At 41.8% G+C, this 26,447-nt stretch overlaps 1 protein-coding gene across 8 annotated transcripts; it reads right to left on the reverse strand.

Moving 5' to 3' along the window:
- Positions 1 to 3,400: 3,400 nt before the first annotated feature.
- On the reverse strand, positions 3,401 to 25,864 carry LOC139421184 (signal transducer and activator of transcription 3-like). Of its 8 annotated transcripts, none has more exons than XM_071171809.1 (23): positions 25,639 to 25,864; positions 16,333 to 16,482; positions 13,632 to 13,968; positions 13,450 to 13,531; positions 13,122 to 13,222; positions 12,103 to 12,254; positions 11,699 to 11,857; positions 11,373 to 11,465; positions 11,183 to 11,242; positions 11,037 to 11,066; positions 10,822 to 10,915; positions 10,683 to 10,730; positions 10,446 to 10,529; positions 9,274 to 9,372; positions 8,957 to 9,092; positions 8,719 to 8,771; positions 8,522 to 8,616; positions 8,113 to 8,252; positions 7,726 to 7,944; positions 7,502 to 7,544; positions 6,664 to 6,726; positions 5,292 to 5,389; positions 3,401 to 5,160 (listed from the first exon to the last, which is right to left on the reverse strand). In XM_071171809.1, the coding sequence occupies exons 2-23, from the start codon at positions 16,458 to 16,460 to the stop codon at positions 5,108 to 5,110; spliced, it is 2,367 nt and encodes a 788-aa protein (XP_071027910.1). In that variant the 5' UTR covers positions 16,461 to 16,482; positions 25,639 to 25,864; the 3' UTR covers positions 3,401 to 5,107. The 8 variants fall into 8 exon arrangements, with proteins under 8 accessions (XP_071027910.1, XP_071027909.1, XP_071027908.1 ...); XM_071171808.1 differs by having other exon boundaries at positions 3,401 to 5,184; positions 25,639 to 25,860; XM_071171807.1 differs by having other exon boundaries at positions 13,122 to 13,255; positions 25,639 to 25,854.
- Between the last annotated feature and the right edge of the window lie 583 nt (positions 25,865 to 26,447).

The raw sequence follows: 26,447 nt of genomic DNA on the forward strand, positions 1-26,447 counted from the left end.
GTCCGTTAAAAGCGCAGAGAGCATCATGAAGAACAAGGAACACACCAGGCAGGTCCGAGATACTGTTGTGAAGAAGTTTAAAGCCGGATTTGGATACAAAAATATTTCCCAAGCTTTAAACATCCCAAGGAGCACTGTGCAAGCGATAATATTGAAATGGAAGGAGTATCAGACCACTGCAAATCTACCAAGACCTGGCCGTCCCTCACTCTGGATGAACTGCAGAGATCTACAGCTGAGGTGGGAGACTCTGTCCATAGGACAACAATCAGTCGTATATTGCACAAATCTGGCCTTTATGGAAGAGTGGCAAGAAGAAAGCCATTTCTTAAAGATATCCATAAAAAGTGTCATTTAAAGTTTGCCACAAGACACCTGGGAGACACACCAAACATGTGGAAGAAGGTGCTCTGGTCAGATGAAACCAAAATTGAACTTTTTGGCAACAATGCAAAACGTTATGTTTGGCGTAAAAGCAACACAGCTGAACACACCATCCCCACTGTCAAACATGGTGGTGGCAGCATCATGGTTTGGGCCTGCTTTTCTTCAGCAGGGACAGGGAAGATGGTTAAAATTGATGGGAAGATGGATGGAGCCAAATACAGGACCATTCTGGAAGAAAACCTGATGGAGTCTGCAAAAGACCTGAGACTGGGACGGAGATTTGTCTTCCAACAAGACAATGATCCAAAACATAAAGCAAAATCTACAATGGAATGGTTCAAAAATAAACATATCCAGGTGTTAGAATGGCCAAGTCAAAGTCCAGACCTGAATCCAATCGAGAATCCGTGGAAAGAACTGAAAACTGCTGTTCACAAATGCTCTCCATCCAACCTCACTGAGCTCAAGCTGTTTTGCAAGGAGGAATGGGAAAACATTTCAGTCTCTCGGTGTGCAAAACTGATAGAGACATACCCCAAGCGACTTACAGCTGTAATCGCAGCAAAAGGTGGCGCTACAAAGTATTAACTTAAGGGGGCTGAATAATTTTGCACGCCCAATTTTTCAGTTTTTGATTTGTTAAAAAAGTTTGAAATATCCAATAAATGTCGTTCCACTTCATGATTGTGTCCCACTTGTTGTTGATTCTTCACAAAAAAATACAGTTTTATATCTTTATGTTTGAAGCCTGAAATGTGGCAAAAGGTCGCAAAGTTCAAGGGGGCTGAATACTTTCGCAAGGCACTGTATGTTATTCAGGAACGTGCCAAGACCTGACCCTCAGAGCCTACCTTCCATTGACCCTGTTGACTCATCAGTAGGAAAGATTTGTTTCTCTTTTGGTCCATTTAACAACAGAGCGATACAAACCTTGTTTCAGCAGGATGTTGTATCTATACCTTATGTCATGCCTTATTGGAATGGATTTATTGATAATATCTGTTGGGAAAAAGTTTGGATGTCACCACACACATACCTACTTGTTAACAAAATTAAGGAAGTTTCCTTTAAAATTATTCATAAATATTATCCTGCAAACCACTATGTGAAGACGTTTAAGGAAAACATCAACTCAAATTGCTCCTTTTGTAATGACCACCCAGACACAGTGTTACATGAATACAATGCCAAAAAAGATGCAAGAAAACTGTGGCAAGACATCAGTAGATTTATAATTGAACACATTTATGAAGATTTTACACTATTGTGGAGAGATGTACTGCTTGGATTCTTTACATACGATAGAAATAAGCTGAAACATTTTTATGTAATTGATTTAATTATTATTTTGGCCAAATTTCATATACACTAATGTACATTTACAAACAAAAAAACACATTTTCTTACCCTTCAAAAATAAATTGAACTGTATTTTAAGACAGTTAAATACTCTACTAACAAAAAAGCTGTTAGTATTGTAAGTATATGTCCCTTAAGGTCCTTGTGTAATTGTAATGTGATATTGTACCCCCTAGCTCGATTGTCCATTGTTTATAATCTATATATACACACACTTGTGTTCCCTCATGTACTTTCTGTATTGATTTGTAAACAAATAAATAATAATTGTCTGGCCAGCTCGGCAAAAATATGATTTGACATTTGTTCAGGTACAGACTCCCACTCTTTTCTGTACAATTTTGATTGAGACATGTTGATTGATGTTGTAAGTTCTGTTCAAGATCAAACATTCGTGAGCAACTATAGTCATTGGGTATGGCTCGTCGAACCCGTACTACTGCTGCTGCAGTCAGCGAACAATGATTTGCAATTTGCTGAAATTGCTGGTCTGCTGCTGACGTCACTCACAATGCACTTTTGCAGCCAGGCACGTGTGTTGTGACAAAATATCGTTTTTGTTTCATTTAGAGGGAAATCGCGTGCATTTTAGCGTTTCAGTCATTTTTAAAAGTTGCTAGGTGCAGTTTGGAAAAAAAAGTTGCCAAGATAGACTGAAAAGTTGCTAAATTGGCATCACTGATACTCAGAGGATATGCAGTCAGGGGACAAAATTGTGTAGCTATATAATTGGCCTTCTGCATATTCATGACTTGCATGTTTCGTCACAATATGGTTTTGAATGTTGGCTGATTTAGCATTCTACTCAATGCCTTGTCAATGAGCACTGATGAAGATTCTGTCAAGTGCATTAGTGGCTTGGAAATACAATGACATTCAAACTAATTAGTAGGACAATATTTTGTCATCATTGTGATGTCACCAGATTGACTTTAGATGCAGTATGTTAGCTAGCTAAAGTTGAAGGGAGACCACCGGATTCTAGCTAGTGTTAGCATCGTTGTTAGCTATTTTTGACAAACTGCTAGCAAATGACAACACTGCCTAAATAAATGCTGGCAAAATTGTTTCTTACTAAATATTAGACTACTTTTGCAATGTCATCTTATTTCCAGACAATATAGCGTAATTTAGACTAAACAGTAGTCAGCCTCTGTCCAAAATGACTGGGCTTATCACCACTTTGGGGCACCACCAAAGATTTTTATAGCTAAACCAAGATAGACCACAGCCTGTCGTTTCTAACAGGAACAAATGAGCCAGTGGGCAAAACAAGCTAGTTGGGCAGAGCTAAGCACGAGCTAGCGAGATCCTATTGGCGCGTTCTACCGTCATCTGCATATTTCCTTTAGGGAACACCTATTTTGTGAAGTGCTTGTGTGCAATTCACCTTTGCACTCAAAATAATTAGTCTAACCTTTGTTCAAAACAGATTCTAGTTTTGGGAACATCAAATGTTTAAGCGATGAGAAAATTTGCAGAATGTCGGCCAAAATCCATCTCGTCACTACCATATTCGACCGAGTGACAGAGCTGCAACGTATGAGAGCTTGTTTGCAAACACATATGTAAAGATACATTAAAATATGCAACTGGCTTACAGGTTTAAAAAAAAAAATCATAAGACCTCAATCAAACAACAAGATAGACAAACATGAGTCCATGTATATATTTTTTGGTTTTATGATTTTTAAACAAATATAAGATTAATTACAGCATAATTTACAGATATGTTTTTTCAAATAACATCTACAGAGTGAACTCAATTACCGATTCAACTGAGCACTTAAGTCAGGAAGTGATGGACAAGTGTGGGGTTGTGTGATGTGGCATCACATCATGCACATATACAGTCAAACAGAAGTGAAATATCACTTGAAACTGATACTAACATTATGCAAATTACAAAAAAAACAAGGTCAACACATTCAAGAAGTATTAGCTTAAAATAAATCATTCATACAGTATGAGAAAGGCACTACATAAACCATTTAGGCAAAGACTAGTGCAGTACTGCGGCAATGATCATCTCTATTGTTATGGTTTAATGAAAACAACAAATGGTATTCTCATTATGACAAACTATGAAGGATAAAGGGGTATGGTATGAATTCAAAACACCAAAGAATAATGTACATTTCTATCTACAATAACAGGTTGGCATTCATTGTCATCAATCTTGTCCTGGAGGGAGCTCTGCAGTGGTCACTAGCTGGCACAGTCAGTCATAAAATCAGATTTTAAACCCAACCCTAACCCACACTGATAACCCCAACCTTAAATTAAGGGGAAAAAAGTTACTTTTTCTTTTCATAAATTTTTACATCACCAATTTTGAATTTGCAGCTGGTCCAGCTAGTGGAAATTGCTCAGGGCAAGATTCATGACAAACATCAACATACTCTACAATCCAGGGAAGAAATCAGTATCTTCCCTTCAACTGAGACATGCTGCCTGTCGGCTGAGAGCAGGGCTGAGCCCAGGGGAGAAGGTCAGAGAAATATCCTGCCATTATCAATGCCATTTCAGACACCTAAAACAGCAACCACTCACATAAATTACCTATATGAATGAATGTTCAATTAACAAATTCACTAGTCATCTTGGTTCTCATCTCCTTGGTTTTTACAAACACATATTACTGACTCGTGTTAGTGAGATTCTAGATACAGTTTTTTTGTAATATGTAATAAGGAATAAGATAGAACCGGAAAGAATGGACCAGGATATTTCTCAATCAGATACAGGTGTCCCCTTCAATAGAGACATGGGACACAGACAGACGGACTACCAAAAAGGTCATCACGTTAATAGGTCATTGAGAACTATGACGCTAACAAATAACTTCTCTTTGAAAAGCTAGACAGCCATCTTCCTCTTTAGAGATTCTTATAAAAACAAGCGCTGGTTCATAAATGAAGGTTGGAGATCAAAACCATCTTAAAAGGAAGTCAAGGAAACAAAAATATACCTTTGTATTAAAAAATCTACAATTTAAATAAAGTACTTTGTGAAACACCCACGAGGCATTGAAACCAACGCCTCGATCACACCGCATTTGCCTTTATCTAACGTAGGCATCAAACTGTATGTGTCGATGGCTTGACAGAAATGGTAGCAGAAGGTGAATGTTGAACTTTTGTTGCAGACATATCCAGATGATTCTGCGTACCATTTTGCGCAATGACACTGTAGGTGTGTTTTTAGGCGTTAAGGTGAAAGGTAAAGAACAAAACAAGTGGCTAAATGTAATGCATCTTGTTCCCTTTCACAATATGGGACAGAGGTACCTGTGGATTATAGATTTTTGAAGAAAACGGGGAGTTAAAAGATTTAAAATGAGTCTGGCTCATTCGTCTCTTCACATGGGAGACGCCACGTCAGAGCTCAACTCCATGTCCAGAGTGAGGGAGTCTGGGAAGACAGAAAGCAAGAGGGCTGCCATTAAAACAAGTTAAACCTTGCCTCACATTTAAGCACAGTACGAGTATGTGCATGTGTGTGTGTGCGCGCGCATGTGTGTATTAGTGTCTGTCAGGACTTACCCAGCGGGCCAGGGTTGGCCTCAGCCTCATTGTGCATCAGCGAGTCCAGGGTGCGAGGGGACATGGGAAACAGGTCACTGGTGTTACCAGAGTTAGTGCTGCAACAAGACCATACAGGAGAAGAGAGAGACACCAAGACGACATGTTAACACACAAACGTCATAGTGATTAGACCTCTGTCCTTTTTACCACAAGCAATAAGCTAACGGTCAGTCTACTCCCAGTGCGCAAGTCATTTTCATCATCACTGCTGTTATGTCACCACAGAGAAGGACAATACTCCACATTATTACAGGTTGAAATACATGAATCAAGTAGTTCAGTGTTGACTGGGTCGGATTAGTAACCGGTTAGGACAGTTCAGCCCCTATGTGTCAATGTGCTTCCCAGTGGCAAACGAATGACTGAAGTTAGACGACAGTAGCAGAAAGAAAGGAGAGCAGTAGATGTGTGAATGAGAGAGAAATGACTTGTCCTCTTGGGGGCAGCACTGAGCACATTGTCACATAAGGATGCTGGGATAGTTAGTGGGAATGTTAATGACAAGTATTCTAGACAATCTAGTTTGTTAGAGCAGGCCAGTGGGCAGAAACACACCAAAACCCCCTACACCCGACAGACATTCCATTCTAAAAGTGCAATGACGTCTCACAACAACCTACTACTATAAAGTCATATGTGGAGAACAGTGGAGGCTGCTAAGGGGAGGACGGCTCATAATAATGACTGGAACAGAGCGAATGGAATGGCATCAAACCATGTGTTTTGATGTATTTAATACCATTCCACTGATTCCGCTCCACCCATTACCACGAGCCCGTCCTCAACTTCCCGCGGTGGAGAACTAAAGGAAGGACCAACGTTAGGGCTTTAGGCGTTATTCTCCACTGAAGGCACTTCTAATGAGAACTTCAGCCTACAGCCTTTCAATCCACAGCCTCTTCTCCCCTCCTGCTGTTCTAGCCCGTTCATAATGACATTGAAATGTAGACCATTTTGATACCATTATCAAGCTGTAAACTAAACATGGCTAGTCTGTACTGATTTTAATGGAGTGGTCATGACACCAGTACATAGACTTACAGGGAGTTCGAAAGGTGAATGATCTACTGAGGATGTGACTGGGAAAGGGAAGCCATCTTTGAGTAGAATGAACCCAACTCAAAATGGCAGCATACAATATGACTGGAAGATTCTGTGTTGTTAGACCCAAGGAGAGTGACAGTGAGGTAGGGGGGGGGGGGGGGGGGGGAGGAGGCCGAGAGACTTATACACCATTCCTTATCTGAGTCTTACCCACCCTCTCACACACATACGTAGAGAAACACACACACAGCCCTACATGCCCCCCCCCCCCCCCCCCACTGCCTACCCAGGGAATATCCCGTTCCCAAGCAGCTCGCTGTCCGGAAAGTCCATGAACACGGAAGGGCACCTACGGAGACAGGTCAGGATCTCACTGAGCAATCCTCTCCAACACCCCCCTCCACCAAACAGACACCTCTACCTATGTAATACACATACTCATCTAATCCTACAGAGACAGGTCAGGTTCTCACTGAGCAAACCTCTCCAACGCTGCTACACCCCCCCGTAAACAGTACCTTCAACCCTGGGTTAGCCAGTATACACACCCTTCTGATCCCTCTACTAAACTCATACACGCCCTCTCCGTCCCGGAATAGAGAGCACTGAATGGGCTTCAGAACACCTCACACACACTTTCTGTTCCCCTAGAAGTGCAAGGAAAGCTTTCTCTTTGGTTCTACTAGTGGTGTTATTGTGTTGAGCGATTCGTATTAAAGTGATCTATATGCTCGTCTGGGGATCGTTACTTGCTTCCTCCACTCTTCTTTTTCTAGAGAGATGTGTACACTTTGCTCCTGCCTGCCTACAGTCCTGTGCTTCCTGTTCCACTGTCCCCAGGTCAGACCAATGCCTCTATAAATAATGGAAAGACACTGACTAATAGTGAATCCGTCTGTCAGTTGGTGATGACGATCTGGGAACCACTCTTCCAGGGTAAAACTCCCACCCTCCCCACCCTTACAAGAAGCCAACAAGGGGATGTTGTAGAATATAAAAGTTTTACAGTTTGCAACATGACTGTCCCAGTTCCCATTACACAATCTAGTGTGAAGTCACTTAGGAGCATTAACTCCTTGGAGGGAAGTGAGCACTAACAGCTCTCAAGGAAAGTGGATACTTACGGGGTTACACAGATGAACTTTGTCTTTAAGTATGGTTGAATGGCTGCGGGAGAAAACCAGAACACGTTTTAACGTACACACAGATCAAAATATTCCCCATCTCACAAAGCATCAACCTCCAAAACGGTAAAGAAGTATTCATTGTGGAGGTACTTCCAGATCTTCTACCGTTAACTCATCCCACAGTTTCCATGACAATACGTTAAACTTCCTGATTGACTTACTACTACACGGGTCTCCGAGCTCCGCCTCTGGAGCAGCTTCCGGTCGGCAGTACTTCCCGAAGGCGTCCTCCTTGGGGATCTCTGGGAAGAGGTAGACCAGCGGAGACACCAGGATGTTGGTGGCGTCCATGATCTTGTATCCCATAATGATCTCCGCAAAGGACATGCTGTTGAGCTGCTGCTTGGTGTAAGGCTCCACCGACTGGATCTGAGTCTTCCCTAAAGACACACAGAGAGAATGAGAGGGATACGAAACCATGTCACAAGAGCAATAATGAGATTTATGTTGCACATTATTTAGTTCAGACAAAGACCAAATGACACGCACAATATGAAAGCGAGAAAGACAGACAGAGCGTCAGCCAGCCCAACACACTGTCCTCTTACCACTGATGTCCTTCTCCACCCAGGTGAAGGTGATGCCTCCCTCCTTACTGCTCTCACTGAAGCGCAGCAGGAAGGTACCAGGAGGCTTAGGGCTCAGGATGGCCCTCTCCCTTTCCTTACTGATGAAACCCAGAATATACCTGCACAGAGAGAAATGACATTTTTTATTGTCACTTACACCGGATAAGACAGAGAAAGACAATTTAACTGCATTACACTTGTGCATTAACCCTAAAACCTGTACTCCTCCTCAATCCAGTTTCCTGCTATCTAGGGTTCAACGGCTCAGTATTACAGTTCTCAGCAGTGCTCATATGAACTCAATGTCATGAACTCAACTCCCTCCAACTTGGATTTTGCCCAGCTGTTCCAGTAACAAGTCGGTAAACAAACAGAAGCGACCTCTCACCCTTCATTCCACAAAGCCAGGATGTACTTCTTGACCAGGTCAATGATGTTGTCCAGCCATACCCAGAAAGAGAAGCCTTTACCCGCCATGTTCTCCTGAGGACAAAGGAGGAACTAATCAATTCAAACTGAAGCCGTTTACGACAGATAGATAGCTATAACAACATATCAATAGAGACTGATTGGGCAAGGACATACTTTGCAGAACTTGGCCCAGGTGATCTGGCATCCAGAGTAGTTCACACACGGCCCTAGACAAACAACACAAACACATTTAGTAGGCATTGACGCCATACAGACCATCCATAGAAATATATTTACTGGAGTGGACACTCATTCCGACTCTCATTCAATGTTCTGTGATAGACATCATTCTATTGCTTTGGAGCCATGCAATCCAGATGAAGGTAGAGTTGCAGACAGAAAGGTTCCTCGCCTAGTAGTTTCTCAGCCAGGGTGGTGAGCTGCTCGATGGTCAGGCCTCTCTTAGTGGTGGAGGAGAACTGCCAGCTCAGCACCTCCGCTACCTGATCCCACGTCCCCACCGGAGGCTTGGTGAAGAAGTTCACATTCTATAGGACACGACAACAGGAAGAGGAGGTCAAGGTGGATTTCGTACACATTTTAACCCTCTCCAAGACAGATGCCAATGCAAAGAAGGTATGACACAGGAAAGATGATATCAATGAGACTATTTGGGGGACAGAAGTTGCAGGACAGCGGTCTAACGTGAGGTGGCGCCAGCCGTCTTACCTTGGGGTGGTTGGTCAGCATGTTGTACCACAGGATGGAGGCCCAGGCGTTGGGCATCTGGCAAATGTTGGAGATGACCACCACTGGTAGAGAATGGGTCTAATGGACCATAGAGAAAACGCATGAGGAATGTTAACCTGGACGTAGGCTCTATTAGCATATATGTATGGAGCAAAAGCACCTTTTGCCAGGCTTTCAACACTAACCTAGGCTGTTCGGTCATTCTATTCAAGTCTGACATGAAATGCCATTTAACACATTCATTTAATTGTATTATTTTTTGGATTGCTGTGACAAAGTAGGTGGCCGTGCGGGAGGAAAAGCTGTCCATGTTCTGAGTGAGATGGCAGAGACATGGAGTGCTTAGTCCCTCACTGAGAATTAAGTCTTAAATCACACAGCAGCACCCCTCGCCTCGCTAAATGGTGTCGTTTATAGAAGACGGAGTGTTGTGGTAAATTATTTCACAACGTGGGAGTGCCAAACCCTCTCTCTCAAATGCCCGCACGCTAATTTCCCTCCATTTCTCAATGCTAATGTGTTAATTATCCTGGCTAATGCATTTTCACACTGCTGTGTTCAGGGTGGGGCATCGCCGCAGTGTTGAGCTCAACACAAAGCACTAAGCCCTGCAGGACATAACCATTAGATGAATGATTCCTGTGTCCCAGCAGGGGGCTTGGGCTAGCTACGGTGAAATCAGAAGGAGGAACCATGGTGGTGCTAAGGGAGGTGTTGAGCGGGTCAGAGACGGATTACCCCTGGACTCGCTCCACCGGCCCGGGGGGGGATGGGACGGATGATGGGGCAAGGAGCAGCAACAGTAGGGAAGCACGGAGAACAAGTGTGATTACTGAATCAGCTCATTAGTATTCTCTGCATGGGGAGAGCAGAGCCAGGCCCCTGGAAGCCTAGGGCACCATCAAGCTAATGATAATGATATTTTGTCTATTGGCTCGCATGTGTGGCAGAGCCAACTCGTGGCCTTAAATATCTAATCTCCGTGTAATTGCTGCTGACATAGGATTAAGGTGGAGTTAGGGGACTACATGCTGAGCGTTTGGTGTGGCCATAATGAGACTTGACAGAGACCACCTGGGAGTTAGGAAGCACAACAGCAACTCCCCACACAGCCTGTGTGCACACAGGTAGAGAGCGGAGCTAGGTCTCACCTCCAGGTCGATCTTCAAGCCCTGGTGGTAGACCTCTGTCTCAAAGGTGATGAGGTGGAGCTCCTCTGTAACGATCAGGGAGGCCTGGGGAGGAACAGGACAGTCAGGGTTATAGGTCGATTTGATGCTACTATCAATACGGATGACAATTCCCCAAATTACAAGTTTAAGTTAACAGTATCGCTAGATCAGACACCATAAGAAAAGGGAGCATTCAAGATTGAGTGTGGGACTCACATCACTGTTGGTCCTGCCACCATTGCCACACCTCTGTTCCCTCAGGGTCTGAAAGAAAAGGGCAGTTATCAGTCAAGCAACATACTGTACAGTATCACACTAGACTCCCCACTGTACTGACTAACAGGCATCCACTCACCAGGTGTTTGAACTCTGCTGACAGACTGCCGTTGTTGGACTCCTCCATGTTCATCACCTTGGTGTTGGTACCTAGGATGTTGAACTTTCGAGACCTGGGAGAAGCAGGGTAGAGCAGGTAGGGTCGGTTATTCACAGGATCCATGGCAAAAGGGACGTTCTAATATTGATAGCTTAGGAGACAAAGGGTTTCAACGTAACATAAAAGTCACTTACCCTCGAATGGCAGCCACGTCCCCAGATTCCCTGAGAAACAAACAATAGGTCAATTCACAACTTCCCTGGGACTGAGTCGATCGTTGTGTTCTACGCAAATCAGACATGATCGTGGGAGTGATGGACGCAAGGCATGCAAAACTCACTTATCAATAATAACTTTGATCTTCAGCTGGTAATTCAATTCTGGAAACTTCACCAGTAATCTGAAAAGATTTATAAAATAACATTTGGTGAGAGCACATAAAGCAAACGCCAAAGACATCAAATAAGGCAGTTTGGTATTCAACATAGTCATCAACTGGTGGCATTGAGTTGTCCCGCAGCTCCTCTTACCTGACTTTGTTGGTGAACTGCACACCTGTCTTGATGACCAGTGGTCTGTCTGGATGCATGGGCATACAAGGCTGCCTTTCCACCACGAACGCACTGCAACACAGTGACCAGATAAGAGGTGGTGCATTAGAGCACAACAGTGGAAGTCTGTGATCGACAAAACTCTGAAGCCTCATCATAATAAAATGTCAAAATATCTCCATATTTACCAAAGGCTATGCCATGTATCCGAAACATCTGAATATTATGTACATTCGATCCTATAATAAATATCCAAACCATCTGGACATGTGATAGATATTGAAGCTAAAAGAGAAGCTCCCCACCTCTTCATGAGGTTCCTGAACAAGTCCACTATCTTCTCCTCCAGAGCGGGCCGGTGCTGGATGATGGGGTCTCCCTTATAGGACACCTTCTGCTGGAGCTCCTCCAGCTTCTTGATCTGCTGGCGGATCTGCAGCTGAGACTCAGCCAGGGAAGTAATCCTAGGAGGTCAAAGGTTCATCTAGGTCAGTCATTATGGCAGTGCTACTTTGTTCTTTAAAACAATTTTGAAACTACAATTGAATCTTATGGTGTCTTGTATCGACTACAAATAACAGCAACTTCTCCTTCTTCGCCATTCTGACGTTTACTCTACATGAGTGTTGGGGGAGATAGTGTACGGTCATGGGGAGGGCACATAAAATGATTTTAACGTGGAAAGTCAAGGCTACTAATGGTAACTGACCATGTCTCCAAGCGGTCCAGGCAAATGTTGGGTGGTCCTCCGATGCAGGCAATCTGCTGCCTCCTCTTCCAGTCAGCCAGCTCGTCATCTGTCAGGTTCTTCTGGACAAAGTCCATGGCTGACAGCAGCCCTGCCATCTCAGTCACGATTTGCTACAACAGAGAGGGACAACAACACATCCTTCAGACACTGATGTAACCAGTGTTAAAGTGACATTCAGGGGGCTCTGGAATTACTTTTAAGATAAGATACATTTTATTAATCCACACGAGATGGACATCAGCCGCAGTGCAGCGCCCAATGAGCAGTTTAGGGGGTGAAGTTCCTTGCACCTGAGATATTGATGCCAGCAACCCACCGGTTGCCAGCTCACTCCCTGCCAGCACTAGGATTTGAACCGACAACCCTCCGGTTGCTGGCCCGGTTCTCGAACGTCGAGGCTATGATTATATCTTGCACACGATTCTTAGGATGATTATCATGTTAGACAACATGATTAGTGAATTTGTTTTACAATTTTGGCCTCGGGGGAAATTAAAACTAAATAGTCTCCAGCCCCACATTCTCCAATATTAGACAGCGATTATCGCCCTCCTCATCTTGCTCATAAATATTGAGTGCCTGACAGCAGCATGAATATTAGTTTAACTCAATTGAAAATGAATGAACGAGCACACGTTAATATCAACACACATATCACAGATCTCTGCATGTGTAGTGAAAGGTACTGCTGCGGAGTCCAAATGTTTATGTCGGGGATGCAACAGATAGGGAAGCAGCTTGGGGCAGAAAATTAGAGAATGACTAACCCAATTCTATACTATTTAACAAACATGTAAATATGCAGGTTTATGTAATTTACTGCACACACGTATGTAGTTCAAGCAGAATGTCAACTAGCCTAGCCGACTTATCGCAGAAATTCTGACTATCCTGATTCAGGGTATTCGGACCCTCCAAGAAGGGGTGTACAATGTAGGGTCAGATGGACACTAAGGAGGGGTGTACAAGGGCCCTACCCTCCTGAGCTGGTCCAGAGCACTCAGCATCTGTTCCAGCTGAGACATCTTCTGCCGGGTGGCTGCCGCCTGGCTGTTCCCATTCATGTCCTGGGACAACTCTGAGCAAATAGGAGAGGAGTTGGGTGGGTTATCTGTAGATTTAAGAGTCAGTGATATTTGGTAGTATTTGATGGCGGGCCAGAGTTTCAAAACAAGAACAAGCAAAATAATTAGTAGTAGTAGAGTATAAAATTAGAGCCTCTAACAGATTCATGTCCTATCCATAAATTCCGATAAAATTCTATAAAAAGAAATGTAGAATTGTAATATTAAAAGTGAAACTTACCACCCTGACTTTTAAGGGTCTTGTAGTTGAAGTCAAAATCATCCTGGAGATTCTCAAGCATCTTCATCTTTTGTTCCATATCCTATAGCAAAGTAAAAACGCAAAGCATGTCAATCAAATGAGGTATAAAAAAAACACTCCTGTGTAAAACCACATTCTTCGGACTAAACATGCAGTCTCACCTGCACCCTCTTCCTGATGTCCTGCAGGTTGTGCTCCAGGATCTGTTGTTTCTCCGTCACCACAGTGCCAGACGGGTGAGACGGCGTTCCGTCCTGTGCGGCGGTGGTGGCGGTCTGCAGCAGCCTCTGCTCTTCCCAGAGGCAGCGGGCTACAATGCGGGCGATCTCCATGGGTTTCTCCAGGTACTTGGACTGCAGGTGCTGCTTAATGCGCCGCAGGTTGTGCTGGTAGAGCACGTTGTTCTCCTGCAGGAAGCGGCTGTACTGCTGATCAATCTCCCCCAGCAGGTTGTGGAACACCAGCGTGGCGTGGGACTCCTTGTTTGCTGCGTACGCCCTGCATAGAGCATATAGAGGGGTTTAGCGAAAGCTTACGTTTTTTAAAATTTTGTTATCTTGATTTAATTAACCAGGTAGGGTATTGAGAACAACCTATAGTAACAACCTAGCCTCTAATAATGTTCAAATCTCTAGTTAGAAGTCAAACAATCCACAGATAAGACATGATATACTTTCCGAATGCAATGTATTCAGACCACGTTACAGCCTAATTCTAAAAATGGATTCAATTGTTTTTTCTCCCCCTCAATCTACACACAATAGCCCATAATGACAAAGCAAAAACAGGTTTTGGAAAGGTTTGCAAAAGTATATTTAAAAAAAACTGAAATATCACATTTGCATAAGTATTCAGACCCTTTACTCAGTACTTTGTTGAAGCACCTTTGGCTGTGATTACAGCCTTGAGTCTTCTTGGGTATGACGCTACAAGATTTGGCACACCTGTATTTGGGAAGTTTCTCACATTCTTCTCTGCAGATCCTCTCAAGCTCTGTCAGGTTGAATGGGGTGCATGTAGATTGATGAGGACATGTTTTAATTGAGTCCATTTTAGAATAAGGCTGTAACGTAACAAAATGTGGACAAAGGGAAAGGGGCCGGACTACTTTCCCGAAAGCACTGGTATCCATGTCATATGGAAATATGACCCACTGAATCTAACTTGCTTTGGTATGAAAGAAGCCGTCAGAAAGTGACTGTTTGGACCTGAATGCCAAAACATGCTCAAAGTTGAACCATTTGGCTTTCCCCAGCACACCATGAGGCATCCATATCTTCACCAATGGAAAATATCAACGGTTGAGTTTGATAGAATTTAAAAGTGTTGTCAAACGATTGTTTATTATTTTATTTGTTTTCTTAATAAAAACATATTTTTTTTAAATATTTAACCTCAATTACGTGTACACTCTGATTTTGTTCATACGTTGTAGCTTAGACCCTACTTCAGATCTTCTGAGGTGTTTGTGTTGTGCCGCCTTCGGTTGAGACACAACATGCTGTTGAGTACAGGGTGGGTGTCATTTCAATCATAGAAATAGATTTAATAGAATGGCCTGATCAACTCTATGCGAAGGAGATGTGCCGCGCTGCATGAGGTAAATGCTGGTCACATCAAATACTGACTGGTTTTCTGATCCACGCCCATACTTTTTTTTTTTTTTTTTTTTTTTTTTTTAAAGGTGTCTATGACCAACAGATGCATATCAGTATTCCCAGTCATGTGAAATCAATAGACTAGGGACAAATGAATTTATTTCAATTGACTTGATTTCCTTATATGAGCTGTAACTCAGTAAAATCTTTGAAATTGTTGCATGCTGCATTTATATTTTTGTTCAGTGTAATTACTACCACAAAGATGACTGCCGGTCCACCCACCAACAAATGTCGACTTAAAAATGGTAATGTCTATTCTATGATGTATATTTCAATAGGTTTCCTATGGATGATTGGCAGTAGAATTTAAAACACATCTCCATTAAGTCAAGATTCTCTGATGTGTGGACCGACAACCATGTTTGAAAGTTTCTCATTTGAGCACATTTATCAGCCAAAACATGACACCCACCTGTATTCAAGAGCATGTTTTGTCTCAACCGATGGCGGGCACGACACAAAAACCTTAGATGATGTAAAAATAGGTTCTTAGCAGCAACATATGCGAATATGAAAAAAACACTGGAGTTTACGCATTTTTTTTGATAATTGACATTAAAAGGTTAAATGAAATTATAAAATAGTTTGACAACCCTGTTCGTAAGCTTCTAAATTAATCTCAACCGGTTATCTTTTCCAGTGATGAAGACATGTCTCATGGTATGGTGGGGTATGCAATATAGGTCAACTTTGAGCACATTTCTCTCTTGAAGGTTTTGGTATCCAGGTCCAAAAAGTCACTTTCTGAGCAACGGGCAAATCATTTGGAAGGTTTAGTTCAAATCAAAAGGGATGCTGTCAAAAAGTGAGTGAACTCATATGGATTTACCCTTTTTCCTGGCAGAACTGACAACTTGAAATCATGAGATGCCAATTAGGACAATCATTTCCTGTGTGTTGTTCCCTGACGTGCTCCCTGCTAACAGTCTAGCTGTAATGTTGTTGTTGCTACTTCAAAATAAATCAAAAGGATTGTAGAGGAAAATCAATGCCACACTGACGACTAGTCAACATTTTTGAAAACAATGAGCGTGATGACATATTTTCTTCCCCACTACTAACAAACAGAATGAGCAAGCACAAAAATGAGCCATGTCAACCTGGACAGTGTTGCCAGCAGCAGTGGTGTTAGTGAACTGTGGGTACTAGGTACCTATTCTGTAGTGGTGTTGTGAACCACAGGAACTAGGAAAGTACCCACCAGTCCTGGCTTTCGATCCAGGGGGCGAGGAACTGCCGGAGCTCCATGGGGAAGCTATCGCTGTATAGGTGGTACAGCTGCTCCAGGTACCTGGTCTCCAGCTGCTGCAACTGGTTCCACTGGGCCATGCTGCCGGCTGCCTCCACAGCCCTGTACAGGACACACATGAGGAAACAGTTCGAGGGAGAAAGGGAATTCAGGGAAGACACAAGGAAGCTAGATACTAATGAGGGGAACAGCTGTGGTCTCTTGTTACAACGATCGGCTCGAGAGCTAGCCAATGCAGGACGAAACCTTGAGGCCACCGTACAGTACGCCTCTACTTTGAAACATTTCCAATACCTTGGTCAATTGATTTGTTCTAACTCCGATTGTCTTGAATCTGATGAGAGCATGTATAGACACGTCATATTCGACCTGACAGGAAGACCTCAGAAACCGAAGACAAAGTATCTGATGGTACCTCAGCCAGCTTCCTATAAACACACAGAGACATCCTGTTCAGCTCAACACACAGCCTTCACCGAGAAACACAGACCAAAATAAACCCTGGCCTTTGGCCAGACAGAAACCCCGTGGTCTCCCTCATTACAAGAAAACTATTCAGACTTCAAAGTAAACAGCAACCACATCATTGATATTCATCACCAGCAGAATATAATGTCACTGTTGTCATCGTCAACAAACCATTGAATTATGTTGGCCATGTAATACAGACGACACAGTCTGCAAGTTGGCACAAAAATGTTGCTGCTCCTCATTCCTTCATAACAGTGTAATTATATTTTCAAAGTGAGTGATTTTCCACTAACAGCGGTCATGATTTCAGTGAGTTATTTGAGCAGCCATGCTAACCCAGGCCTGGTATTCTTCCTACATCACAATGTACTTGCTAAAAGCCTTGACAAAATCCTAATTACCACCAGTGAAAGGTAGAGAACAACAGAGCATCCCCCCAGCCCTGAGAGATCATACAGTCATCAGCAAACATCTGCCACCCTTCTCATTTTACTGGACACAGGGAGGAACACAATGTTCTCCTAGTAGCTCAAATGCACAATAACTTGCAAGGTGGTGGTGAGGCTACAACTGCCCTGATAACAAGTCCCTATACAGTAGCAAGACCATGTTGTACTGTAGGCTAGATGTCAGGACATCCAGAAGAGAGAGAAACAGGAGCAAACTGTATAGTCAGGGTAACATTTTAAAATCACGGGATTTGAGATTTCTTCCATTCTTTGCGTCATCATATCTAATATGCTCCATTGACAGATTCAGATAACAGAACTTATCCAAGGAATTGGGTCTTTGTGATTGGATAACAGGTGAGCAAACATGCTCCAACCGCATTTTGCTTTGCAGAGAAACCTAGGGTTGCGTCCCAAATGGGAAGATTTTCTTGTGCCTTGGTCAAAAGTAGTACACTATAGAGAATAGGTTACCATTTGGGATGAATCCTCATTTATAAAATGTCACTTCCTCTTGTCCTACACAGGTGAAACAATGAGTTTAAATTGCCTGTGACCTTTATTGCTCGTATTGGCGTTGAAATTGGTAGATTTGATTGCAATCCTGGTTTACTTCCCCTGAACTTTTCTTACCATGTCCACTTCCTGTCAGACTGGAATAAGGACAATAAATAACAATTTGATAATTCCAGTCGGTTCCACAAATATGATGAAATGTCAGGGAAATCATTTATCTAATGCAAGCAGAGGTTATGAGCCACAAGATCACACAAAAAAAGCTTGTGATGATGTGCACTGGAAAACACCGGTGACAAATTGCTAAATGTTTGCCACTGTTTGTTATGTTGCTAGCGTGAACAAGCATATTCCTTTTGCTAAAGCTTTTTGTCGTCGTTGTATTTGACCCCCTTTTTCACCCCAAATGTGATCTTGTCTCATCATTGCAACTCCCCAATGGGTTCGGGAGTGGCGAAAGTCGAGTCATGCGTCCACCGAAAACATGACCCGCCAAACCGCGCTTCTTAACAACCGCCCGCTGCACCAATGTGTCGGAGGAAACACCGTCCAACTGACAACCGAAGTCAGCCTGCAGCCAATACTTGCTAGCAGATATCCACAGAGTTCCAGTCCTTGCGCTAACGCTAGTTATCAATTGCGCTACAGCTAGTTAGCAACTTCCTTCAAACTGCACGCAGAGACATAATAATGGTATCCACGAGTTTATCTGACTTTGGAGAAGTAGATACAATGACAAAGTATCCCTTGAAGTCATTCAAAGGTATTACTGAGCGTGAAGTTTTAAATGCATTCTGTCATTACTAAATGTGTCATGTGATAAGACATTTTAACATTACTATTTTTATTTTATTTTTTTACACACAGAACTGCTTTAACTCAGCGACATTTGAGTTTAAGCCCTGCCACAACATCTCAATTGGGATTAGGTCTGGACTTTGACATTCCAAAACTTTTTAACCCTTTTCATGTAGACTTGATTGTGTGTGTTTGGATCATTGTCTTGCTGCATGACCCAGCTGCGCTTCAGCTTACAGACGGATGGACATTCTCCTGTAGAATTCTCTGATACAGAGCAGAATTCATGGTTCCTTCTATTAAGGCAAGTCGTCCAAGTGCTGAGGTAGCAAAGCACCCCCAAACCACATGAGGTTGAGGTTCTTACTGTGGAAGGCAGCGTTTGGTTTTCACCAGACATAATAGGACTCATCCAAAAAGTTGACTCAAGTTTTCCAAAAGGCATCTGGTTGATCATCAAAACTCTTGGAAGAATGTTCTATGGACAGATGAGTGAAAGTATAACCGTCTGTGAGCTGAAGCTGAAGCTGAAGCGCAGCTGGGTCATGCAGCAAGACAATGATCCAAAACACACAATGAAGTCTACGTGAAGATGGCTAAAAAGAAACAAATTTTAAGTTTTGAATTGGCCTAGTCAAAGTCCAGACCTAATCCCAATTGAGATGTTGTGGCAGGACTTGAAATGAGCAGTTCATGCTTGAAAACCCACAAATGTCGCTGAGTTACAGCAGTTCTGCATGGAGAAGTGGGACAAAGTTCCTCTACAGCAACGTGAGAGACTGATCAACAAGTGGAAGTGCTTGGTTGGAGTCATTGCAGTTAAAAGGTGGCACAACCAGTTATTGAGTGTAAGGGGGCAATTACATTTTCACACAGAAGCATTGGGTGTGGCATAACTTTGTTTATGAAATAAATTAAATATGTAATTGTTGTTATTTGTTGACTCAGGTTCCCTTTATCTAATATTAGGATTTGGTTGAAGATCTGATAACATACAGTATCAAAAATATGCAAAAGTAGAGAATTAGAAAGGGGACAAATACTTTTTCACAGCACTGCGCCTGATTAAAAGGTGAGCCACTTTCGTGGTACTGGTTATCCCAAGTTGAACTTAGTTGACCAAAGTTCTCGCTAAAGTTCTCGCTAACTTCTCAAACCAGATACGTAGTTCTATGTTCTATGTTGAGGGGCGTTTTACTATGTGTGTCCTGATATGTTCAAATATATTATGTATTGGCCATTGATGTTTAAATGATTGAGATGTATTGACTATAGAGTGACATATTCATATTGGCTGAATACCTGCTCAAGGGCTTGCTCATTTCGAGAGAGCTTAGGCTAGAGTGACATGTTGTCCCAGTGCTCTACTGAACTCTGCTGTGAGGGTCCACTACATTACAAGGTTATTTGAGAAAAGGAAAGATAGGAAAGTTAGAGGGCACCCCTACTCATTTCACATGTTAGACATGTCACCTTTCCTCATTCCTCTTTCACTTCACTGATGGAAACAGGTGCATCACCCTGCCTGGGGTGTATTCATTATGCTAATTCTGTTGCAAAACGTTTTGTTTGGTTTGCTTCTGTTTAGTTCTTAAACGGTAAATGGCTTCCATTGCAAGGCATAATGAATACACTAGAGGTCGACCGATTAATTGGGGCCGATTTCAAGTTTTCATAACAATCGGTAATCTGCATTTTTTGGACACCGATTATGGCCGATTACATTGCAATCCACGAGGAAACTGCGTGGCAGGCTGACTACCTGTTACGCGAGTCCAGCAAGGAGCCAAGGTAAATTGCTAGCTAGCATTAAACTTATCTTATAAAAAACAATCAATCTTAAAATAATGCTGCACCAGTGTACCTAACCATAAACACCAATGCCTTTCTTAAAATCAATACACAAGTATATATTTTTAAACCTGCATATTTAGTTAATATTGCCTGCAACATTCATTTATTTTAACTAGGGAAATTGTGTCACTGCGTTCTGTGCAAGCAGAGTCAGGGTATATGCAGCAGTTTGGGCCGCCTGGCTCGTTGCGAACTGTGTGATGACCATTTCTTCCAAACAAAGACCGCAATTAATTTTCCAGAATTGTACATAATTATGACATTACATTGAAGGTTGTGCAATGCAACAGCAATATTTAGACTTAGGGATGCCATCCGTTAGATAAAATACGGAACTGTTCCGCAATTCACTGAAAGAATAAACGTTTTGTTTTCGAAATGATAGTTTGCGGATTTGACTATATTAATGACCTACGGCTCGTATTTCTGTGTGTTATTATATTATAATTAAGTCTATGATTTGATAGAGCAGTCTGACTGAGCGATGGTAGGCAGCAGCAGGCTCGTAAGAATTCGTTCAAACACTTTCCTGCATTTGCCAGCAGCTCTTCGCTTTGCTTCAAGCATTGCGCTGTTTATGACTTCAAGCCTATCAACTCCTGAGATTAGGCTGGCAATACTATAGTGCCTATAACAACATCCAATAGTCAAAGGTATATGAAATACAAATGGTATAGAGAGAAATAGTCCTATAATTCCTATAATAACTACAACCTAAAACTTCTTACCTGGGGATATTGAAGACTCATGTTAAAAGGAACCACCAGCTTTCATATGTTCTCATGTTCTGAGCAAGGAACTTAAACGTTAGCTTTTTTACATGGCACATATTGCACTTTTACTTTCTTCTCCAACACTTTGTTTTTGCATTATTTAAACCAAATGGAACATGTTTCATTATTTGAGACTAAATTTATTTTATTGATGTATTATATTAAGTTAAAATAAGTGTTAATTCAGTATTGTTGTAATTGTCATTATTACAAATATATATATATATATATATATATAATTAATTTAAAATATATATATATATATATATATTTTTTTTTTTTAATCAGCCGATTAATCGGTATCGGCATTTTTTTGGTCCTCCAATAATCGGTATGGGTATTAAAAAATAAATAGTTCGACCTCTAGAATGCACCCCTGGTGTGAGATCGTGCTACGTGCAAAAATCAGACTCAAACCACAACACAAAGCAGCTGAGCTGACTCATCATCATGTGTCAAAACTCAAACTGTCACCTTCTAATTCAATTACTTGTTGTTTTCTTTCAACTTCCTCTTACTGGAGTTTCTCAAGTCATACAAAGTGCATGGGCTTAAATGGATCCCATGTTAATTAATGAACAGCTAAGCTTGTAATTTACAGTACCTCAACAGACAACTCTTTGGCAACAGGTGACAACTCAATCAAAACCCATAAAATATAGATGACAAGATAGATGAACTACTAAAAAGCAGAAACTTCCTTTGTTCAACCGGACCCTGCATCCATGAGTAGCTTTTTGCAATTTTGGGGGGGTTTCTCATGTCTTACTCATTAGTAGGAAGAAGTTTGGTGTTGGGTACTATATTTGACTATTATCTGAATCTTATAAAAAAATGTTTTGCCAATTTGGGTGCAGAAAAATGTGCTTAAATTCTCAGAGATCAAATTATACTTTAACAAAATTGTTTTTTAGAAATGCTAAATCGTATCTTTCACTAACTACAGAAATGCTTTCAGAACGATCCGAGGTGGTGGGTGTCGAAATCCTCTCTCTTTTTTGACTCAGTCACACTTAGAACATGAAAAGGACACCACACGATTCAGATCATATCCAAAATGGGCATTACCAGTACCTATAAAGATTGCTGGCTTCGCTATAGTTCTCCATACACAACTGAAAAGAGCAGAGCTTTTGTCAGAGCAGCACTTGTCCCATAATTCCCATTAGAGAGTGGGGTGGAATGCACAGGCAGACGACAGAGAGCCACAGAAACACAGAGCTCCACCAGGGTTAACAACACAGCTGTGTGAACAGTGGCACAACACCAGACAGGCCTGGAGATCTCTACAGCCTTGGCCTACAGAAGCAAGTCAACATGAACTTACTTTCACTGAGCCTGTGTTGAGAGAACTGTAGGTCTCAAGAACAGGAAACATTCCATACTGCAGCAAGGCAGCACTCATTTTAAAATCACCAGTATCTCTTTGCAGCCACTATGGGTAGGCTACATCATTAAAAACATTGTTTAGACATGTGACAACCGCTGGTCTGAAAGAGTGTGGTGTACTGTACAGCATGGGAGGTGGGATCAGCCTTTCAAGGAATCTAGTCTGTTGTTCAGCTAAAGATAATTTTACTAGAAAGCGTCAGTCATGAGGGCCATGAAAGCAGCCACATCCTCTTGCCCAGTCCATAACTAGGCATGGGCCTAGAACTTTCTATGTAACTGAAATAATGTTACTGTAGCTTTCTGATACCAGCATTGCCATTGTACTATTGTTGCACAGTGAACTGTTAAACCCCATATTTCTCTAACTCAGGCAGGGAGTAAGTATAACACATTTATTTTAAGTCACCAGAGCGCAGTTTTTCCAGATCAAAATGATCCTGTGTTTTGCTCCACCTTCCGATGTGGTCCGTCCTCATTTTTGGATGTAGTTTTAAGAGAAAATGGAAACAAATCTCTAACCACATCAGATGCTACAACACAGATCATGTTATATGATACAATATTTCAACCAAATGTTATGGTCTTTGTCTTTTTAAACAGGGAACACAACACATGATCATTTTGTTCTGGATTAAATGTTTAGATAATCTGGGCCCAGGTAAAAAAAATAAAAAAAATTAAAAAAACAGCAATTTAAACAATGATATTTAGACATAAAATATTCAGGAAACACCAAGAGAAAAACAACTTTTAGTTATCATAAAAGCACCGCAAAAGCTGAAGCAAGAACATTGGACAATGGAAAGATTATTTGAGGAAGAGATTCCAGGAAAATGCATTACTTTATTCCGGTAAGTGTTTCCTGGTGCAGTGTCAATAGAACATGGGTCAAGTAAGGAACAACATCAGCGACAACCTTGCAGCTTTATAGTCACTCGCCAATGCTATGTAAACAACTAATGATGACAAATAGGTGATTGTATGCTATTTGGCACATGGGTTATCTTACATGTGACATGTGCTGCTGCCCATCATCAAGCAAAAGGGGCCCGCAGGGGCCAGCGTGCGCAAAGCTGTCATCAAGGCAAAGGGTGGCTACTTTGAAGAACCTCAAATATAAAATATATTTTGATTTGTTTAAACACTTTTTTGGTTACTACATGATTCGATGTGTGTTATTTCATAGTTTTGATGTCTTCACTACTATTGTAGAAAATAGTAATAACAAAGAAAAACCCTGGAATGAGGAGGTGTGTCCAAACTTTTGACTGGTACTATAGGCCCAAAGGCTGAGACAATAGAAGACACAGTGGCAGAACAAATTCAACCACACCTTTGTTTCATCACAAAACCGGATAGCTACCTCTGTCCAGTGGAGTCCACAAAGCATATTGCATGTAACAAACAGCTACATGACCGATAGCATGGTCAAGCAAGTTAATGTTTCCCACAATTTCAGACCACTAAACAACTATTGATTTAAAACCACAGAGTTAATGCAAGTCACAAAGAAAACAGTAGCTGCTTCCACTATTCCAGCACCATTTCAACTTCAACTAAAATATACCAAAAACAATTTAGTCCAATCAACGTAAGCTAAATATGATGAGGCTGTCCATGGTTCTGATTTCTCTGTGTGTGTGTGTGTGTGTGTGTGTGTGTGTGTGTGTGTGTGTGTGTGTATGTGTGTGCACATCTTCGTGCAAGTAGATTGAAACACCAATGCCACCCTCCTCTCTTTCATGTTGATGAAACAGTCTATCACTGTCATACAAAACACTCTTATTTTAGGCTACCTAAATGCTTGCTCCCTAGCCTAACTTCCCATTCATGGGCAACGTTAGCTAGTTAACATTAACCTTCTACATTTAGCTACATATTGAGTTTCCATCCTCTAAGGCCAGGGGCACAACAATGTATGAATTAATAGTTCGATCCGAATCAGCATAATAATCATTGGCCAGTACTGAGAATGAAGTAAAACCACAAGTCCAAATCCCTATCTCCATCCATGGCTAATTTAGGCAAGGGTCAATTTTAGCTTGCTGGCTAACCACAGGAGGACAACAACCCAACGAGATGGAACAATTCAAGTTTTTCAGTCAATTACTTATCCTCTCAATGGGATTTGATAGGAGTGATTCCAAATCCAACATTACATTCCCATTACACTTTGCTGATTGACTAATTGCTTATACTTTTTTTGTCCCATCGAGGCCAGACTGTTTTGATCGCTCTGATGCTTTCATCCTGTTAGATTCAATTCGCAAGAGGCTGAGCGTAGGACAATTATGAAACAGACGAAATAAATGATGTATTATTTTTCATTTTTGGGCTTCCCTTGGCATCCATTAATACACGCCCCTGGTTGTGTGTGTTTGTAATCCCTCAAACTGTAGACTGGTTGTTGCAAACCTGGAGGCATGCATGGTTGATGTGATGACTTTCCCAAGCACCGTTTGATGGTTCAAATGGCCGTGACATGCCCACATGAAAGTGGTCATCAAAACCTGCACCACTCTGGATGTGGCTTTGACCGAAGTCAGCATCCCATCATGGTTGCACTTGCAACTTCATAAAATGTGCAATATCATCTTTGAAGAAATGGCCAGCACATCATCACAATAATTAGGCATAAACGGTCGGCCTTTGAAAGCAAACGTAGAACATACAACCGCTGCAACGATTGGCAGGCCTAATCTATTTGCGAAACAGTGTGATTAAACTTTTGGCGACTTATATAAAAGCATGGAGGACGTAGCTCCAGTTACTTAGTGTCGAGTGAGTTTCACCGATTGGAGGACGTAGCTCCAGTTACTTTGTGTCGAGTGAGATTCACCGATTGGAAGTGTATCCTCAATCTGATAATACATTGATGCTGCTCGCCCACCACACACAACTACAATGTGTTGTGTAACACATTTTTAGAACTTTACTCTCAGGGCCCAACCACAATATGATGTATAAAGAATACAAAGCAAAGGGGTCTGCGAACGCCTACTTACCCTACTGTCCACGGGAAAGTGTCAGAAAAATGATCCCGTCAAATCGTAGCCAGACACCAGCCTTAAACCACCAGAACGAAATGTCTTATTGTACAGGACAATCGAGAACTTTTAACCAAACTGTATTTCTAACAATCGGAACTACAGTAACGTAGCCTACTTCAATGTCGCGATACTATACACACTGACAGCTAGTTGTCCAATTCCACCAGGAGTGCAGACAAACATCGAGAAGGCGTTGATTGACATACCTAGGATGCAACAGAAGACGAGAACACAATTTCGTCCAATCTTTGTGTAGGATATTGCAAAGAAGGCGGGATTAAAGCTAAAGGGAGGTTGTGCGTGTCGTGTTTATTGCGCTCGACACGGAGGCTGTTCCGTGTAAAACACACTCCCTCCGTTTGTAGGGAAAATTGCATGTACGAGCCTGACATTGCAGCGGGAGAAGAAATACCCCAACAGAACAGCTGAACTGGAAGTCATCTGAGTTACTGGCAGTCACTACGTCATCAGAAGTGTAATAAGAAGAAATGTGAACAACGTTGATATTTCTGTTTTACACAAATCAATATATATTCGCCATCGACAAATACTCTAACCAAGGCTTTGAAAACAGTTTTATTCTAGTATTTGCATATTCAAATTATACTTTAACAAAATTATAGCATATACATTATATGCTATAGCATATAACAATGTGGTCTAGTCTTCTTCTTCATCATCATCATCAATGTAGGCTATAGCAAAACAGTTCAGCAATAATTAAATATTTGATCAACATGTTTACTTGGTTTCATGGGACCTAA

Source organism: Oncorhynchus clarkii, chromosome 12, assembly GCF_045791955.1.
Source record: "Oncorhynchus clarkii lewisi isolate Uvic-CL-2024 chromosome 12, UVic_Ocla_1.0, whole genome shotgun sequence".
Classification (NCBI taxonomy): domain Eukaryota; kingdom Metazoa; phylum Chordata; class Actinopteri; order Salmoniformes; family Salmonidae; genus Oncorhynchus; species Oncorhynchus clarkii.

Excerpts from the sequence above, each read along its gene's own strand:
- LOC139421184 (XM_071171806.1), bottom strand. The coding sequence starts at position 16,460 with ATGGCCCAGTGGAACCAGTTGCAGCAGCTGGAGACCAGGTACCTGGAG. Across the intron at positions 8,772-8,956 it reads CCTGGCTGAGAAACTACTAG|GGCCGTGTGTGAACTACTCT; the intron begins GCGAGGAACCTT and ends TTGTTTGTCTAG. Across the intron at positions 5,390-6,663 it reads GGGAACGGGATATTCCCTGG|CACTAACTCTGGTAACACCA; the intron begins GTAGGCAGTGGG and ends GTCTTGTTGCAG.